The 19,799-nt window shown below is 40.9% G+C and overlaps 2 protein-coding genes across 2 annotated transcripts; both read left to right on the plus strand.

Moving 5' to 3' along the window:
- Positions 1–1,475: 1,475 nt before the first annotated feature.
- Positions 1,476–8,154, plus strand: LOC120036350 (protein asteroid homolog 1-like). The gene is made up of 7 exons (XM_038982828.1): positions 1,476–1,592; positions 2,819–3,064; positions 3,209–3,422; positions 5,992–6,518; positions 7,331–7,544; positions 7,655–7,829; positions 7,971–8,154. Exons 1-7 carry the CDS (start codon positions 1,476–1,478, stop codon positions 8,152–8,154), a joined length of 1,677 nt encoding a protein of 558 aa, XP_038838756.1.
- A 1,850-nt stretch (positions 8,155–10,004) lies between these two features.
- On the plus strand, positions 10,005–10,757 carry LOC120036351 (protein asteroid homolog 1-like). The gene has a single exon (XM_038982830.1). It carries the CDS (start codon positions 10,005–10,007, stop codon positions 10,755–10,757), a length of 753 nt encoding a protein of 250 aa, XP_038838758.1.
- The last annotated feature ends 9,042 nt before the right edge of the window (positions 10,758–19,799 follow it).

Here is a 19,799-nt window from a genome sequence, read left to right on the forward strand (position 1 = left end):
TTATAGAAATAGTGTGCAGCAGTTTATCAGTTATGGAGGTTTCATTTCCAAATACAATGGAACAGGAAACTAGACAAGGTAAGTCAGTTACCTGTCAGTGTCTAAGTGATCATGTGTGATGAGCACTGTCTGCATCATACATTCCTCCTCCAGGGCGTTAGCCTGTTAGGTTTTCGGAAAGGGAAACTTAACAAAAGAGAAACCCATCCATTGTAATGACGCTGTAAATAGTCATGTGACTGAAACTCTTCACTCCATGTCCTCCTGTATTTTAAGTTAATAAAACTTTAACCCTTTGACCTGTTACTACATCTCCTCCTGTGAATTAACTGTCACACCACCATGGTAGCCCACACCAACACCACCACCATGGTAGCCCACAACACCACCACCATGGTAGCCCACACCAACACCACCACCATGGTAGCCCACAACACCACCACCATGGTAGCCCACAACTCCACCACCATTGTAGCCCACACCAACACCACCACCATGGTAGCCCACAACACCACCACCATGGTAGCCCACACCACCAGCACCATGGTAGCCCACAACACCACCACCACCACCAACATGGTAGCCCACAACTCCACCACCATGGTAGCCCACATCACCACCACCACCAACATGTTAGCCCACACCAACACCACCACCATGGTAGCCCACAACTCCTACCACCATGGTAGCCCACATCACCACCACCACCACCAACATGGTAGCCCACAACAACACCACCACCATGGTAGCCCACAACACCACCACCATGGTAGCCCACATCACCCCCATGGTAGCCCACAACACCACCATGGTAGCCCACATCACCACCACCACAGTAGCCCACACCACCACAGTAGCCCACAACTCCACCACCACAGTAGCCCACAACACCACCACCATGGTAGCCCACATCACCACCATCACAGTAGCCCACATCACCACCATCACAGTAGCCCACAACACCACCATCACAGTATCCCACAACACCACCACCATGGTAGCCCACATCACCCCCATGGTAGCCCACATCACCACCATCACAGTAGCCCACAACACCATCAGCAAGCTAAACTAAATACAGGCCTTTGCCAACCAACCCAACCAGTTTATAGAAATAGTGTGCAGCAGTTTATCAGTTATGGACGTTTCATTTCCAAATACAACGGAACAGAAAACTAGACAAGGTAAGTCAGTTACCTGTCAGTGTCTAAGTGATCATGTGTGATGAGCACTGTCTGCATCATACATTCCTCCTCCAGGGTGTTAGCCTGTTAGGTTTTCGGAAAGGGAAACTTAACAAAAGAGAAACCCATCCATTGTATTGATGCTGTAAATAGTCATGTGACTGAAACTCTTCACTCCATGTCCTCCTGTATTTTAAGTTAATTAACCTTTAACCCTTTGACCTGTTACTCCATCTCCTCCTGTGATTTAACTGTCACACCACCACGGTAGCCCACATCACCACCACCACCATGGTAGCCCTCATCACCAGCACCACCATAGTAGCCCTCATCACCAGCACCACCATAGTAGCCCACATCACCAGCACCACCATAGTAGCCCACACCAAGACCACCACCACCAACATGGTCGCCCACATCACCACCACCACCACCAACATGGTCGCCCACATCACCACCACCACCAACATGGTAACCCACAACACCACCACCACCACCACCATGGTAACCCACAACACCACCACCACCACCAACATGGTAACCCACAACACCACCACCACCACCACCATGGTAACCCACAACACCACCACCACCACCACCATGGTAACCCACAACACCACCACCACCACCAACACCAACATGGTAGCCCACACCAACACCACCACCATGGTAGCCAACACCACCACCACCACCATGGTAACCCACAACACCACCACCACCACCACCATGGTAACCCACAACACCACCACCACCACCACCATGGTAACCCACACCAACATTACCACCACCACCATGGTAACCCACAACACCACCACCACCACCAACACCAACATGGTAGCCCACACCAACACCACCACCATGGTAACCCACAACACCACCACCCCCAACACCAACATGGTAGCCCACACCACCACCACCATGGTAACTCACAACACCACCAACACCATGGTAACTCACAACACCACCACCACCACCACCACCATGGTAACTCACAACACCACCAACACCACAGTAACCCACAACACCACCAACACCACCACCATGGTAACCCACAACACCACCAACACCATGGTAACACACAACACCACCACAACAAACACCAAAACGACCAACATGGTAGCCCACACCACCACCGCCACCATGGTAACCCACAACACCACCAACACCATGGTAACCCACAACACCACCACCACCAACACCATGGTAGACAACACCACCACCACCACCATGGTAACCCACAACACGACTATCATCACGGTAGCCCATTTCTGATTGTATTATTTTCATAGAGGATGTCAATAAGACTGATCCCATGAACTAGTCTAGACCTGCTCAGCATCAGGTGAAGTGACCATAAAGAGATCGTGAGGGAGATATGACGTACGGAAAGGGAAACTTAAGGAAATGGAAACTAGTCCATTGTAATGATGCTATAAATAGTCCTGTGACTGAAACTCTTCACTTAGATAGACATCATATCCTAGAAAGATCACATCATGGGTGTCCAGGGTTTAACCAGCTTTATAAACTATCATGGAAAGATTTTAACAGATGATCACTTCAGAAACAGCAAGGTGGTCATAGATGGTTGTAATCTTTACCACTCTCTTTATTTTAACGCACGTGTGGATCAGCATCATGGAGGGGATTATGATGATTTTGAGGACCAGGTCTGTGAGTTCTTTAAGGCTCTGAGAGATTGTGGCATTGACCCTTTTGTGGTTATAGATGGAGGCTCCGACCACACCGATAAAAAGTTTGAAACTCTCCGACAACGAGTTCAAAGCAAGATCAAGCAAGCCAACCACTTGCTTCAGGAGAGCGGTCTACTACCAGTCCTCGTCAAACAAGTCTTCAAACAGGTCCTCTCCAGCCTGAAGGTACCGTTCGCACAGTGCAGCTTTGAAGCAGACCAAGAAATAGCCTCCTTGGCTAAAAGGTGGAACTGTCCGGTCCTGTCCAATGACAGTGACTTTTATATTTTTAACATCCAGGCAGGATATCTGCCCTTGTCCCATTTTCAGTGGCAGAACGTGTCTGTGCAAGGGGGGAGTTCTCAGAATTACATCCCCTGCAAGAGATACACCACAACAAGCTTCTGCAGACAAGTCAACATCAACAGACAGCTTCTCCCAGTCTTCGCTGCCATCGCAGGAAACGACTATGTCAACTTGCATAACATGGGCTTTTCCATCAAGTTTGAAGACAACTCGCCGATGGAACCCAATCGGAAGCCAAGTAAGTTTTAATAAATGATGTGTTTACTGAAGTATACATAACTACTACAGACGTATATAATACTGTAGCGAACGGCAGCTGGGGTCAAAGGCAAACAGCCTACGCATCGTGCCAACAGGGTTTTCCCACTTTGTGGGAATTGTAACGTTGCTCATATAGCGAGGATCGCTACAATATTCTTCAAACACTATATATTTTACTTGATTTAATTTATTAGGATCCCCATTAGCCGACGCCAATGGTGACAGCTAGTTTTACTGGGGTCTGACACATAACGAAAAAGACATGACAGACAAAATACTTCACAATTTAGATATATTTAAACATATTAACATGTAGTGTGTGTGCATTTATCAATTACTCATACAGTGCATTCAGAAAGTATTCAGACCCCAGGACGTTTTCCACATTTTGTTACATTACATAAAAACATTTCCTCATCAATCAACACACAATACCCCCATAATGGCTTTACGGCGAAAGCAAACCATGCGATTATCTGAGAACAGCGCCCAGCAGACAAATCATTACAAACAGTTAGCAGCCAAGAAGAGGAGTAACAAAAGTCAGAAATAGCATTAAAATGTATCACTTACCTTTGATGATCTTCATATGGTTGCACTCCAAAGACTCCATGTTACACAATAAATGTTCGTTTTGTTCAATAATATCCCTCTTTATGTCCAAAAACCTCAGTTTTGTTGGTGCATTTTGTTCAGTATTCCATTGGAACAAAGCGCGGTCACAAAAGACAGACGAAAAATCAAAAAAGTACCATAAAGGTTCGCAGAAACATGTCAAACGATGTTTAATAATCAATCCTCAAGTTGTTTTTGTCATAAATAATCGATAATATTTCAACCGGACAAAAGCTGTGTCAATAGAAAAGGTGAAACAAGAAAGGCGCTCTCCCGGTCTTGCGCTGGCCTCATGTCTGGAAATGTCCACTGTCCACTCATTGAAAGTGCTGTATCTCCCTCATTTTTCAGAGTAAATGCCTGAAACAATGCCTAAAGACTGGCCACATGTTGTAGAAGGCATAGAGATCGTGAACTGAGTCATACGTCTTTGTGTTTGTATAGGCTTTCAATGGCATCACAAAACTGATCTGCACAAAACTTGATACATGGCATCTATGGACCAAGCTTTCACAAACTGTTGTTTTCCAGGATAGCATCTTAAACAATGTGGCCGCTACTGACCAATAAACATTTATGTGGGTGTGGTCTGGCACGGATATTCGTATTGTAACACAAAATACTGTCAAGACTCAACATATCTAAGCACATTCAGATCGACCGCACGGAGGCGCTATAATGGGCACATGTTCATATTTCTTGATCTGTTTGACTCTGAGTGATGAAAACTGGCGCTCCAGGATATGAGTCTAGCTCACCTGTAAAGTATGGTTCAGTTTGGCCGCATAGGAAAAATAATTCATGCAAAGCTCATTGGCTCATAGCAAACATATTGTTTAACCTCACTAGGGTAGGGGGCAGTATTCGGAATTTTGGATGAAAAGCGTGCCCAAAGTAAACTGCCTGCTACTCAGGTCCAGAAGCTAGGATATGCATATAATTGGTAGATTTGGATAGAAAACAATCTAAAGTTTTGTGATTCAGTGCCAGGAGTAGTGTTTTTTTAAACAAAATTCAAGATGGAGGAAAATCCATCACCTTTTAGGCCCTTGAGGCAAATGTATTCCTTGGGAAGAGAGGAACCTACTGTATATACTGAATTTCAGGACTATACCTCGAACGGGGTGAAGGGTGTGAGCTTTCAAAGTTGTTATAGCGCCACCATGTGGCCAACTGGCATGGCATTGCATGAAAGGGTGAGGCCCTTGGCCCTTTACCATCATACAAGGTTGCAACTTCCTAGGCCTTATCATCTCACGGGAATTAATTTATTTTTCATTAATAGGCAGAAGAAGGAGAATAATAATAATAATCAACGTCAACAAATACAACAGCTTAGCTGCTGATTCCCTAATGATCCCATTAACTAGTCTCGATCTACTCAGCATCAGGTGAAGTGACCATAAAGAGATCATGAGGGACATATGATGTATGGAAAGGGAAAACTTAACGAAATGGAAACTCACCCTGACCTCAATCCTATAGAAAATCTGTGGGCATCACTGAAAAAGCGTGTGCGAGCATGGAGGGCTACAAACCTGACTCAGTTACACCAGCTCTGTCAGCAGGAATGGGCCAAAATTCACCCAACTTATTGTGGGAAGCTTGTGGAAGGCTACCCGAAACATTTCACCCAAGTTAAACAATTTACAGGCAATGCTACCAAATACTAATTGAGTTTATGTAAACTTCTGACCCATTGGGAAGGTGATGAAAGAAATAAAAGCTGAAATAAAATAGTTCTCTCTACTATTATTCTGACATTTCACATTCTTAAAATAAAGTGGTGATCCTAACTGACCTGAGACAGGGTATTTTTACGAGGATTAAATGTCAGGAATTGTGAAAAAGTGAGTTTAAATGTATTTGGCTAAGGTGTATGTAAACTTCCGACTTCAACTGTACATGTTTGTTTTTTTGTGCTTGGGAAGGGGTTGACTTCTTCAACAGGTTGTTGAAATGGCTGGCCCGTTTCCAGGAGCAGCAGGAGGCCTTGGACAATGTGCCCAGACTCATCGATCCTAGGGACAACCAACACAACATGGATGCTGCAATCCAGGCCCTCTCTCTGAGCATAGAGACATACCAGATTCAACCCGGTTGCCTGGAGCGGTTCTTCAATGATGGCAAGGCGCCTGATCCAGGCCTTCTCCCAGACCATCTGAGTGTCCTTCCAGACTGGACCCTGCTGCCGTTGATGAAGGGGACACTTCCCTCCTACATGATATACATTCTGCTGCTGAGGCCAGTAATACAGGGTGTCCAAGTGGAAGACCACAGCTTACCCAGTGGGAACATCACCTCTCGGCCCATACGGCAGGTATTCTACGGGCTGCTGCTGGGTGAGAGGAGGGAAGTGGAGGAGTACGACAGGGAAGGGAAGAACCTGACCAGCAGCAAGGTTGAAGCCATCCTGCCCAGTGCTGCACAACAGCTTCTGCTGGACACACTGGATCAGGTATGTAGACATGTGATATAGTATACAGTATATCAGGTATGTATAATTGTGATATAGTATACAGTATATCAGGTGTGTATACATGTGATATAGTATACAGTATATCAGGTATGTATACATGTGATATAGTATACAGTATATCAGGTATGTATACATGTGATATAGTATACAATATATCAGGTATGTAGACATGTGATATAGTATATAATATATCAGGTATGCATACATGTGACATAGTATACAGTATATCAGGTATGTAGACATGTGATATAGTATACAATATATCAGGTATGTATACATGTGATATAGTATACAATATATCAGGTATGCATACATGTGATATAGTATACAGTATTTCAGGTATGTAGACATGTGATGTAGTATACAATATATCAGGTATGCATACATGTGATATAGTATACAATATATCAGGTATGCATACATGTGATATAGTATACAGTATTTCAGGTATGTATACATGTGATATAGTATACAATATATCAGGTATGCATACATGTGAAATAGTATACAGTATTTCAGGTATGTATACATGTGATATAGTATACAATATATCAGGTATGCATACATGTGAAATAGTATACAGTATTTCAGGTATGTAGACATGTGATGTAGTATACAGTATATCAGGTATGCATACATGTGAAATAGTATACAGTATTTCAGGTATGCATACATGTGAAATAGTATACAGTATATAAGGTATGTATACACGTGATATAGTATACAGTATAATATAAACATGCTGCTGTTGATTCTGAAATTAATTCTCATTCTCTTGTTCTGTTTCTTAGGCTCCACATCCAGTGCGGCAGGAGGTGTTTTTGGAGACCCTTGGTGTGTCCCAGTCCACTTTGAATGGTGTCCCACCTCATCTGGGACTTCCTGTGGCTGTTACCTACTACTGGCGGAGGCACGCCCATCCCCAACCAGACCTTCCTCTCCTGCAGGCCCTGCTACTAGGACTGGTGTACGGAGAGCTCTGCAGACAGAGGAAGAGCCAGAGAGGTATGGACCAGAATATGAACGGAAACACACACACAGGCACACACAACTTAGAATGTATAAATAAAGTGCGTGAAGTGCAGCCAATGACTCCTCTCTTTTTTGTGTATCAGGGTTTATAGAGGAGGGACCAGTGTTGGAGAGGCTGAGAGGGCTGATTCAGAGAGGTGCTAGGAGTCAGGACCTGGGTGTGACCCACGCCTTTAGCCAATGGAAGCGCTGCATGAGGGATGGCCTTGACCTGAACCAACTGCTGTGCTTCCCTCTACTGGAGCCTCAGTGTGCCTGGTAAGGTGTCACTTCCTGAATCAACCCTAACCTCTAACCTCTAACCTCTAGAGTAGACGAATGGTATTCCTTTACATTGTTTTCTAGCCCAGCAGCAACACAGCTAATTCAACCCTCTGTTGTTTCTCTGTTGGAGTCTAGGCTGTACAAGGGAACTCTGGTGCACCAGCTTGTGGGCCAACTGAGAGGGGGGGTGACCCCGGATTCTCTCCTGATGGAAGACCCTTTCTCTGGGCAGCTGTACAGAGCCATGCTGGTAATCATCATGGAAGGTAATCCTATTGAGGACGATCAGGGTTGGACTGTAGTCAAGAAAAAGAGCTGATTCAACTATGCTCGGAATTCAAAATTCTCCCAGAAGACCACTATACAGATATAGATATAGGGACCACTATATAACTGTTGTGTTATAGATATAGGGACCACTATATAACTGTTGTGTTATAGATATAGGGACCACTATATAACTGTTGTGTTATAGATATAGGGACCACTATATAACTGTTGTGTTATAGATATAGGGACCACTATATAACTGTTGTGTTATAGATATAGGGACCACTATATAACTGTTGTGTTATAGATATAGGGACCACTATATAACTGTTGTGTTATAGATATAGGTGCAACTCTTTTATGCTTTTAATTGTTCTTATTTGTGTACCTTTAATGACTGTCATTAACTTTGTTTTTTATCACTAACTGTAAAATATGTTTATAAAGGATACACAAAAATATACATTTTATAAATGATAAGAGGGGAAAGTGTTTTATATTGAAAATAGAAGTTTTACATTTGACCGAATTGTATTTGTTTTATACTTCTTTGCTTTCAACTGTAAAGCAGCTTCAGGTCGTTGAGACATGCTATATAAATCACATGTATTGTTAATGTTACATTATTGCACATTTTTATGTCATATTTTATGTACCTTTTTTTTAATGAAAGATTAGAAAAATTCATTTCCTAAACAAAATGTGTATGCTTGCTAGTCTTGAAGTATTTATGGTTGTGGATTAGTAGTCGTAGTGGTAGTCAATGTTCCCTCTAATTATTTTCGGGCACTGAGAAATCTTCAGGTCTCCTGAGCACAAACATGAATGTTGTGAAAATTCTATGTAACTTCTGGCATGAGTTTACAGTGAACACTTGAGGCTGTACCCGCTTTAAGTTACAGTTATAACAGTGGCCAAGTAGGCTACTGTGGCTAGTTGATCATAATGTAGATCTATCAGTGGCCTAACATCAAAAACAATGGAGAAAATGCATCCCATAACATTTTAACATGGAGATAGCTGTTCTATCATTCAGCCTACAGTAGGAGCCAGGGTGTGGTGTTCAGGGTAGGCCTACATTCCATGAGACTTTTGAAAACAACATGTAGAGCTTGACATTAACCTGTTTATCCACTTGTCCTTCGGACAAGGAGGAGACTGAAAATGTTATTGTGTTGTTTTTTGCAAGAAACCACTTTACAAAGTAAAATGCGTTATTATTCCATACCATTTTTTACAGAGAATCAGACAATTATGCTACCCTCTGCCTATTGACTACTTACCTTATTCAAGCCTGTCTTAAAATACAACACTGCCTCTTTAAGACATAAAAAAGCTTTTTACCTGACTTGCTTTTCAAAGATTGCTAGAACTTCACTTGTTTTGTGCTCTTGTAGGAAATGCAACCACTCCCCCATTGCTGACAAATTAGCTACAACTGGGCTAATAGCTCATTAGTAGCAAAGGATATGAACAAAATGTATACACATGGCTACATGTAGCTCTCGCTTTGATCTCAAAACAAGCGCTTCTACTCACGACCGCTCAAAGTGACTGCAGTACGTCATCAGTTAGAGATACCAAATGTATTTATAAAGCCCTTCTTACATCAGCTGATATCTGAGAGCGAGCGAGAGAGAGAGAGAGCGAGAGAGACAGAGAGACAGAGAGAGAGACAGAGAGACAGAGAGACAGAGAGAGAGAGAGAGAGAGAGAGAGAGAGAGAGAGAGAGAGAGAGAGAGAGAGAGAGAGAGAGAGAGAGAGAGAGACTCTGCAGATGACGTATGGAAAGGGAAACTTAAGGACAAGGAAACTAATTCATGTTAATGATGCAACAAGTAGTCCTGTGACTGAAACTCTTCACTTGGAGAGACATCATATCCTAGAAGGAGCTCATCATGGGTATCCAGGGTTTGACCAGCTTCATTGATCATAGTGGAACATTTTTAAAAGATGATCACTTCAGACACAGCAGGTTGATAATAGATGGTAGTAATATCTTCCACTTTCTTTATTTTAACTCAAGTGTGGATTTGAAGCATGGAGGGGATTATGATGATTTTGAGGACCAGGTCTGTGAGTTCTTTAAGGCTCTGAGAGATTGTGGCATTGAACCTTATGTGGTTATAGATGGAGGATCCGACCACACGGACAAAAAGTTTGAAACTCTCCGACAACGAGCTCAATCAAAGATCAACAATTTGTCTATGGGGCTTCAGGGGGACAGAATAATACCAGTCCTCGTCAAACAAGTCTTCAAACAGGTCCTCTCCAGCCTGAAGGTGCCGTTCGCACAGTGCATCTTTGAAGCAGACCAAGAAATAGCCTCCTTGGCTCAAAGGTGGAACTGTCCGGTCCTGTCCAATGACAGTGACTTTTATATTTTTGACATCCAGGCAGGATATCTGCCCTTCTTCCATTTTCAGTGGCAGAACGTGTCTGTGCAACGCTGGAGTTCTCAGAATTACATCCCCTGCAAGCGGTACACCACAACAAGCTTCTGCAGACACTTCAACATCAACAGACAGCTTCTCCCAGTCTTCGCTGCCATCGCAGGAAACGACTATGTCAACTTGACTAACATGGGCTTTTCCATCAGGTGGAAAGGCTACCCGCAGATGGAATCCAATCAGAAGCCAAGTAAGTTTTAATAAATTATGTGTATATTGAAATATACATGATTACAATAGACTCATATAATACTCTAACTGGGGTCCGACACATAACAAAAAATACATTACAGACAAAAGACTTCACAATTTACATAAATAAAATAAAAAATACATGTAGTGTGCATCTATCAGTTCCACATACATGTCAGTATATAAGATGGAAGTGATTTCCATGCACTCATGGCTGTGTATATTACTGTACGTTTCCTTGAATTTGTTCTGGACCTGGGGACTGAAAAAGAGGGATGCTATTTTCACATATGATCATGTTTAGTGTAAGATTCAACATAGTAAAAGTCATTCAGTTAAACATGACATTACTACTACATTACAACATGACATTACTACTACATTACAACATGACATTACTATTACATTACAACATGACATTACTACTACTTTACAACATGACATTACTGCTACATTACAACATGACATTACTACTACATTACAACATGACATTACTACTACATTACAACATGACATTACTACTACATTACAACATGACATTACTACTACATTACAACATGACATTACTACTACATTACAACATGACATTACTACTACATTACAACATGACATTACTACTACATTACATGACATTACTACTACATTACAACATGACATTACTACTACATTACAACATGACATTACTACTACATTACATGACATTACTACTACATTACAACATGACATTACTACTACATTACAACATGACTCTAGTTAGTATTTATATCTGAAATCAGAAAACACACCACTGACATTCATTCTGTTTATCTGAGACAACAGGTCAAATGCAAATGGAAGCTCACAACATAGTGGACTTTACCATATGAAATACCATACAGTTACAGTATCTTTATTTTCATTTTGTAAACAAATACTACAAATACTACAATTACTACAAGCACAGAAACAGAATGAAGTGTTTCCACCAGATAAGTGTTAATTCAGAGATTAAAAGAGTACAATTTCCTTATTAATATATCTATACAGGCTTAATATTACTGCCTGGCTGGATGCCAAGCTCTTTTGACATCTGAAACTGAATGGGACAGTCAGAGAGAGATAGAGAGAAGGAGAGGGAGAGGTTGTGTAGTTTACGTCAGCGTTTGTGTTCATACTCATGTGCGAGTGTGTGTATGACTAGTTAACGTACTGCTGCATTGCAAAGGTTTCTGTCGTATCTCTTCCCCCAAACGATTCTTGGTCCCTAAATGGTTTCCATGTAACACAGCCTGAAAATCCCAGTCATAAATCTACAGATGTCACTTAATGCATTTCAAGCAGTGATTATCAGCCCCCAAACCTCCATATTGGTAAACATGATCTTTATCTTTGTGTTAGTAGAGGATTCAATATAGAAGAAACATACCCTGCGTCCCAAATGGCATCCTATTCCCTACATAGTGCACTACTTTTGACCAGGGCCCATAGGGTGGTGCACTACTTTTGGCCAGGATCTATAGGGTTGTGCACTACTTTTGACCAGGGCCCATAGGGTGGTGCACTACTTTTGACCAGGATCTACAGGCCTATACAGCTTATTTTCATGTCATCTGACAATAGCACCGGTTCCAATCCAAGTGCCAATACTGTTTCTTAAACTCCAGGCGGTGCTATGGTCAGATCACATGAAAATAGAACACTTTGGCCAAGCACACCAGTGGTGAGTTCCGTAAAAAAAACAGAAGCACATGCAGAAAAGTACTTCACACCGACTGTAAAATATGGTGGTGCATCTTTGAGGTTACGGAGCTATTTTGCTACCACTGGTACTGGTATTGGTCAATGGCATCATGACATTTATCAAGTACCAGGACATTTTAGACAAAAAAACTGGTTGCCTCTGCTTGCAGCAATACAATAACCCCAAGCACACAACAAACTCCATCACAGTCTCCGGACTTGAACCCCATTGAAAACCTGTGGTTTGAATTGAACAGGGCCAGTCCATAAGCACAGACAGAGGATATCAAGGATCTGAAAGGATTCTGTATGGAGGACTGCTCTAAGATCCCTCTCAATGTGTTCTAGAATCTCAGAAAACATTCTAGAATAAGTCTCAGTACCTTAGTCCTCACAAGGTGTTCTAGAATCTCAGAAAACATTCTAGAATAAGTCTCAGTACCTTTATCCTCACAAGGTGTTCTAGAATCTCAGAAAACATTCTAGAATAAGTCTCAGTACCGTTATCCTCACAAGGTGTTCTAGAATCTCAGAAAACATTTTAGAATAAGTCTCAGTACCTTTGTCCTCACAAGGTGTTCTAGAATCTCAGAAAACATTCTAGAATAAGTCTCAGTACCTTTATCCTCACAAGGGGAGGGTGCCGTAGTGTTGGAGTGCCAATAATTCCCATCAGGTAGGAAGACTACTCACAGATGGAACCCAATCGGGAAAAAAGTATATATTACATGTATATTGAAGGATGCTTAAATACTACAGATTCATATAATATACATGTACTTCAAATACAAGATGCACTTTTCTACTATATCTTTAAGTATACTACACATATACTATAATTTCACTTCAATACACTTATTAAAAGTGCATTTTAAATGAACTTTTTTCAGTCTTTTAGTAGTGCCTTTAAGTTTTTAATTTTTTTTTAATGAAACTGCTCAAAGAGTGATCAAGTACACGATAGGTATAGTTTCAACTGAGTTTCAAAGTACTGGTAACACTTTATTAAGGTCCCTTACTAAACCATTTATAAACAGTTTGTAAAGAGCTTACTTACCATTTATTAATCATTATTCCTACATTCATTTGTAGATGTCAATAAGCAATCAATCTGAAGCTGAAAAAAAAGAAATCTCTAAATAGTAATGTGTACATTAATAAACACTATTTTAATTAACTGAAATGTCCACATAAAAAATATGCAAAAACAATTATATATTACCCAGCATTCATTTCTGCAGGTGAAGTTTTTATTTAAAATATTATTTTCCTCCTCATCAAATCAAAGTTTATTGGTCGCGTACAGTGTCTTCAGAAAGTATGAATGCCCCTTCAATTATTACACATTTTATTGTGTTACATCCTGAATTCAAAATGTATTAAACATATTTTTTATCACCCATTTACGAACAAAACCCTGTAATGACAAAGTGAAATGCATTCAATATTAAATACAAAAATATCTCATTTTCATGAGTATTCACACCCCTGAGTCAATACATGTTGGAATCACCTTTCTGGGTAAGTCTCTAAGAGTTTTGCACACCTGGATTGTACAATATTTGTCCATTATTTTTTTCAAAATTCTTCAAGCTCTGTCAAATTGGTTGTTGATCATTTCTAGACTACCATTTTCAAGTCTTGCGATAGATTTTCAAGCAGACTTAAAACTTCTTGCGACTACAGGGGGTGCTGTTCCGAATTAGCATTTTGTCGTCTCCAAATTAAACTGCCTAGTACTCAATTCTTGCTCGTACAATATGCATATTATTAATTCTATTGGATAGAAAACACTTTCTAGTTTCATACAACGTTGAAATGATGTCTGTGGGTGACCCAGAACTCTTTCTACAGCGAAATCCATGACAGACAGTGAAAGGTCTGAGAGCGAAGCTCTGGTTTCAGATCAGTTTTTAAGGTCTCTGTCTATCCTATGGAACGACACGAACTGCACCCGCCTTCCCCTGGATGTCAGTAACCAATGAGAAGTGGAATGGGCTTTCTGCGTAGCTCTCAGAGGTTATAAAAGGCCAAGGAGTGAGGGTAGCCCCCCTTTCGACTCTGACCATTGCGCAGGAAGGGACCTCCGGATGCCATTTTCACAGGCTCGGTTATCAACTTGAAATGTATCCGTCTGTAATTTAATTCGATATAGGACTTAGAAACATCATAAGGTAGTTAATTTAAACCGTTTTATAGCAATTTATATCCGTTTAGTGCGATTTTGATGCATTTCTATGTGAAGCACCGGGCACATTTCGGGGTCCCGGTCGAACGTTAGCGGGCATTTAGACGGACAAAGGACATCTTTCGACCAAAAGAAGATTAAACCCAAGAAAGAATACATTGCCCAAGAATCTGATGGAAGAACAGCTCAAAGTAAGCAATATTTAATATGATAAATCGTTGTTCTGTCGAAATATTTTAAACGCATATTTCGCCATTTTGTTTGGTATAGCTTCACTTGGCGAACCCTGTATTGAAAAGTAAGGATAATTTTAAAAATGTAAGTCAGCGGTTGCATTAAGAACTAATTTGTCTTTCGATTCCTGTCAACTCTGTATTTTTTAGTCAAGTATATGATTAGCTTTCGATTAAACTAGATCACTCTGAAAGCTGACGTCCCTCATTTTGATGCTTGAGTTGTGACTATTTCCATTGTATAACCACGGTTTTGTATGGCTAAATATGCACATTTTCGAACAAACTGTATATGTATGTTGTAAAATGATGTTACAGGAGTGTCATCGGAAGAATTCTGAGAAGGTTAGTGAAAAAATTAATATATTTTGGCGATGATAACGTTATAGCTCCCTTTGCCTTGAATTCATGCTCTACTAACGTTTGCACATGTGGTATGCTAACTTATCGATTTATTGTGTTTTCGCTGAAAAACGCTTAGAAAATCTGAAATATGGTCTGAAATCACAAGAACTGTGTCTTTCCATTGCTATGCTTTGTCTATTTTTATGAAATGTTTTATGATGAGTAAATTGGTCATACACGTTGCTCTATCTAGTAATTCTAGTCGATTTGTGATGGTCGGTGCAATTGTAAACTGTGATTTCTACCTGAAATATGCACTTTTTTCTAACAACACCTATCCTATACCATAAATATGTTATCAGACTGTCATCTGATGAGTTTTTTTCTTGGTTTGTTGCTATCAATATCTTAGTTTAGCCGAATTGGTGATAGCTAGTGGTGGAGAGAGAAAATGGTGGACAAAGAAAGATGGTGTATTTTGCTAACGTGGTTAGCTAATAGATTTACATATTGTGTCTTCCCTGTAAAACATTTTAAAAAACAGAAATGATGGGTTTATTCACAAGATCTGTATCTTTCATCTGGTGTCTTGGACTTGTGATTTAATGATATTTAGATGCTACTATTTACTTGTGAAGCTATGCTAGCGATGCTAATCAGTGTGGGGGGGGTGGGGGGTGATCCCGGATACGGGGTTGATACTCGTGAAAGGTTAAGTCAAAACTGTAACTTGGCCACTCAGGAACATTCACTATGTTCAGAGTAAGCAACTCCAGTGTATATTTGACCTGGTGTTTTAGGTTATTGTCCTGCTGAAAGGTAAATGAATCTCCCAGTGTCTGGTGGAAAGCAGATTGAACAAGGTTTACCTCTAGGATTTTACCTGTGCTTAGCTCCATTCCCTCTCTTTTTTTACCCTTAACCTGTCTGGCTCTGGCGTTCCACTAGCGGAACTCCTCCCACATTCCACTGAAAAGGCAGAGCGCGAAATTCAAAAGATATTTTTTTGAAATATTTAACTTTCACACATTAACAAGTCCAATACAGCAAATGAAAGATACACATCTTGTGAATCCAGTCAACATGTCCGATTTTTAAAATGTTTTACAGCGAAAACACCACATATATTTATGTTAGCTCACCACCAAATACAAAAAAGGACAGACATTTTTCACAGCACAGGTAGCATGCACAAAGCCAACCTAACTAACCAAGAACCAACCAAACTAACCAAGAAACAACTTCATCAGATGACAGTCTTATAACATGTTATACAATAAATCTATGTTTTGTTCGAAAAATGTGCATATTTGAGGTATAAATCAGTTTTACATTGCAGCTACCATCACAGCTACCGTCACAAATAGGACCGAAGCAGCCAGAGTAATTACAGACACCAACGTCAAATACCTAAATACTCATCATAAAACATTTCTGAAAAATGTATGGTGTACAGCAAATTAAAGACAAACATCTTGTGAATCCAGCCAATATTTCCGATTTTTTAAGTGTTTTACAGCGAAAACACAATATAGCATTATATTAGCTTACTACAATAGCCTACCACACTACCGCATTCATTCATCAAGGCACGTTAGCGATAGCAATAGGCACATTAGCGATAGCGAATAAACCAGCAAAAGATATATAATTTTTGACTAACCTTGATAAGCTTCATCAGATGACAGTCCTATAACATCAGGTTATACATACACTTATGTTTTGTTCGAAAATGTGCATATTTAGAGCTGAAATCAGTGGTTATACATTGTGCTAACGTAGCCACTTTTTCCCACAACATCCGGATATTTTTCTGACACTTTTTCTGACACACATATTCTGACCAAATAACTATTCATAAACATAACTAAAAAATACATGTTGTATAGGAAATGATAGATACACTAGTTCTTAATGCAATCGCCGTGTTAGAATTCTAAAAATAACTTCATTACGACATCCAGCTTAGGTATAGCGAGAGAGTGCCCAAACTCTGGGCGCAAACGACTAGTTCACATGTACGACAGATATATGAAAAAACATCATAAAATGGGTCCTACTTTTGCTGATCTTCCATCAGAATGTTGTACAAGGGGTCCTTTGTCCAGAACAATCGTTGTTTGGTTTTAGAACGGCCTTTTTCCCTCTCGATTTAGCAAGCACACTTGCCAAGTGGCGCGAATCTCTCCATCGTCAACAAACTCAGAGAACGGAACACGGCAAAACTCCCGAAAAAATTTCAATAATCTGATTAAACTACATTGAAAAAACATACTTTACGATGATATTGTCACATGTATCAAATAAAATCAAAGCCGGAAATATCAGAAGGCAAATCCAGGTCCCTTCTCGCACTCTCCAGAAAACAGGAAACTGGTGACATGCCAAGAGCTATTATTCGAGCCCAGATCAAGTTACACACTCAATTTCTTCTCTCACTGCTTGTCGACATCTAGTGGAAGACGTATGAAGTGCATCTAAACTAATAAATATCAAGGACTTTAATAGGCAGCCCCTAGAACAGTGCATCGATTTCAGATCTTCCACTTCCTGTCAGGAAGTTTGCTGCAAAAGGAGTTCTGTTTTACTCATAGATATAATTCAAACGGTTTTAGAAACTAGAGAGTGTTTTCTATCCAATAGTAATAATAATATGCATATTGTACGAGCAAGAATTGAGTACGAGGCCGTTTAAATTGGGCACGATTTTCCCCCAAAGTGAAAACAGCGCCCTCTGTCCTCAACAGGTTTTAACCTAGTCCTTAACGATTACAAGCATACCCATAACATGATGCAGCAACCACTATGCTTCAAAATACGGAGAGTGGTACTCAGTAAGGTTTTGTATTGTGTATATATAAATATATACACAGTTGAAGTCGGAAGTTTACATACACCTTAGCCAAATACATTTAAACTCACTTTTTCACAATTCCTGACATTTAATCGTAGTAAGAAATCCCTGTCTTAGGTGAGTCAGGATCACCACTTTGTTTTAAGAATGTGAAATGTCATAATAATAGTAGAGAGAATGATTTATTTCCGCTTTTATTTATTTCATCACATTCCCAGTGGGTCAGGAGTTTACATACACTCAATTAGTATTTGGTAGCATTGCATTTAAATTGTTTAACTTGGGTCAAACATTTCGGGTAGCCTTCCAGAAGCTTCCACAATAAGTTAGGTGAATTTTGTCCCATTCCTTCTGACAGAGCTTGTGTAACTGAGTCAGATTTGTAGGCCTCCTTGCTCGCACATGCTTTTTCAGTTCTTGCCACAAATTTTCTATAGGATTGAGGTCAGGGCTTTGTGATGGCCACTCCAATACCTTGACTTTGTTGTCCTTAAGCCATTTTGCCACAACTTTGGAAGTATGCTTGGGGTCATTGTCAATTTGGAAGACACATTTGTGACCAAGCTTTAACTTCCTGACTGATGTCTTGAGATATATAGATATATATAGATATATCCACATCATTTTCTTTCCTCATGATGCCATCTATTTTGTGAGGTGCACCAGTCCCTCCTACAGCAAAGCACCCCACAACATGATGCTGCCACCCCCGTGCTTCACAGTTGGGATGGTGTTATTCGGCTTGCAAGTGTAACGGATGTGAAATGGCTAGCTAGTTAGCGGTGGTGCGCGCTAATAGCCTTTCAATCGGTTACGTCACTTGCTCTGAGACGTTGAAGTAGTGGTTCCCCTTGCTCTGCAAAGGCCGTGGCTTTTGTGGAGCGATGGGTAACGATGCTTCGTGGGTGACTGTTGTTGATGTGTGCAGAAGGTCCCTGGTTCGCCCCCGGGTCGGGGCAAGGGGACGGACTAAAGTTATACTGTTACATCGATGCTGTTGACCCGGATCACTGGTTGCTGCGGAAAAGGAGGAGGTTAAAGGGGGGTGAGTGTAACGGATATGAAATGGCTAGCTAGTTAGCGGTGGTGCGCGCTAATAGCCTTTCAATCGGTTACGTCACTTGCTCTGAGACCTTGAAGTAGTTCCCCTTGCTCTGCAAGGACCGCGGCTTTTGTGGAGCGATGGGTAATGATGCTTCGTGGGTGACTGTTGTTGATGTGTGCAGTGGGTCCCTGGTTCGCGCCCGGGTCAGGGCGAGGGGACGGTCTGAAGTTGAAACTGTTACACAAGCCTCACCCTTTTTCCTCCAAACATAACGATGGTCATTATGGCCAAACAGTTCTATTTTTGTTTCATCAGACCAGAGGACATTCTTCCAAAAAGTATGATCTTTGTCCCCATGTGCAGTTGCAAACCGTAGTCTGGCTTTTTATTGCGGTTTTGGAGCAGTGGCTTCTTCCTTGCTGAGCGGCCTTTCAGGTTATGTTGATATAGGACTCGTTTTATTGTGGTTATAGATCTTTTTGTACCTGTTACCGCCAGCATCTTCATAAGGTCCTTTGATGTTGTTCTGGGATTGATTTGCACTTTTCACACCAAGTACATGAATCTCTAGGAGACAGAACGCGTCTCCTTCCTGAGCGGTATGACGGCTGCGTGGTCCCATGGTGTTTATACTTGCATACTATTGTTTGTACAGATGAACCTGGTA

Source organism: Salvelinus namaycush, unplaced genomic scaffold, assembly GCF_016432855.1.
Source record: "Salvelinus namaycush isolate Seneca unplaced genomic scaffold, SaNama_1.0 Scaffold1312, whole genome shotgun sequence".
In the NCBI taxonomy this organism is placed as follows: domain Eukaryota; kingdom Metazoa; phylum Chordata; class Actinopteri; order Salmoniformes; family Salmonidae; genus Salvelinus; species Salvelinus namaycush.

What these genes read in the sequence shown, in the direction of transcription:
- LOC120036350 (XM_038982828.1), top strand. Translation starts at nt 1,476, where the DNA reads ATGGTAGCCCTCATCACCAGCACCACCATAGTAGCCCTCATCACCAGC. An exon ending in TGCTGGACACACTGGATCAG is followed by an intron (nt 6,519 to 7,330) that starts GTATGTAGACAT and finishes TCTGTTTCTTAG; the next exon opens with GCTCCACATCCAGTGCGGCA. An exon ending in CTGGAGCCTCAGTGTGCCTG is followed by an intron (nt 7,830 to 7,970) that starts GTAAGGTGTCAC and finishes GTTGGAGTCTAG; the next exon opens with GCTGTACAAGGGAACTCTGG.
- LOC120036351 (XM_038982830.1), top strand. Translation starts at nt 10,005, where the DNA reads ATGGGTATCCAGGGTTTGACCAGCTTCATTGATCATAGTGGAACATTT.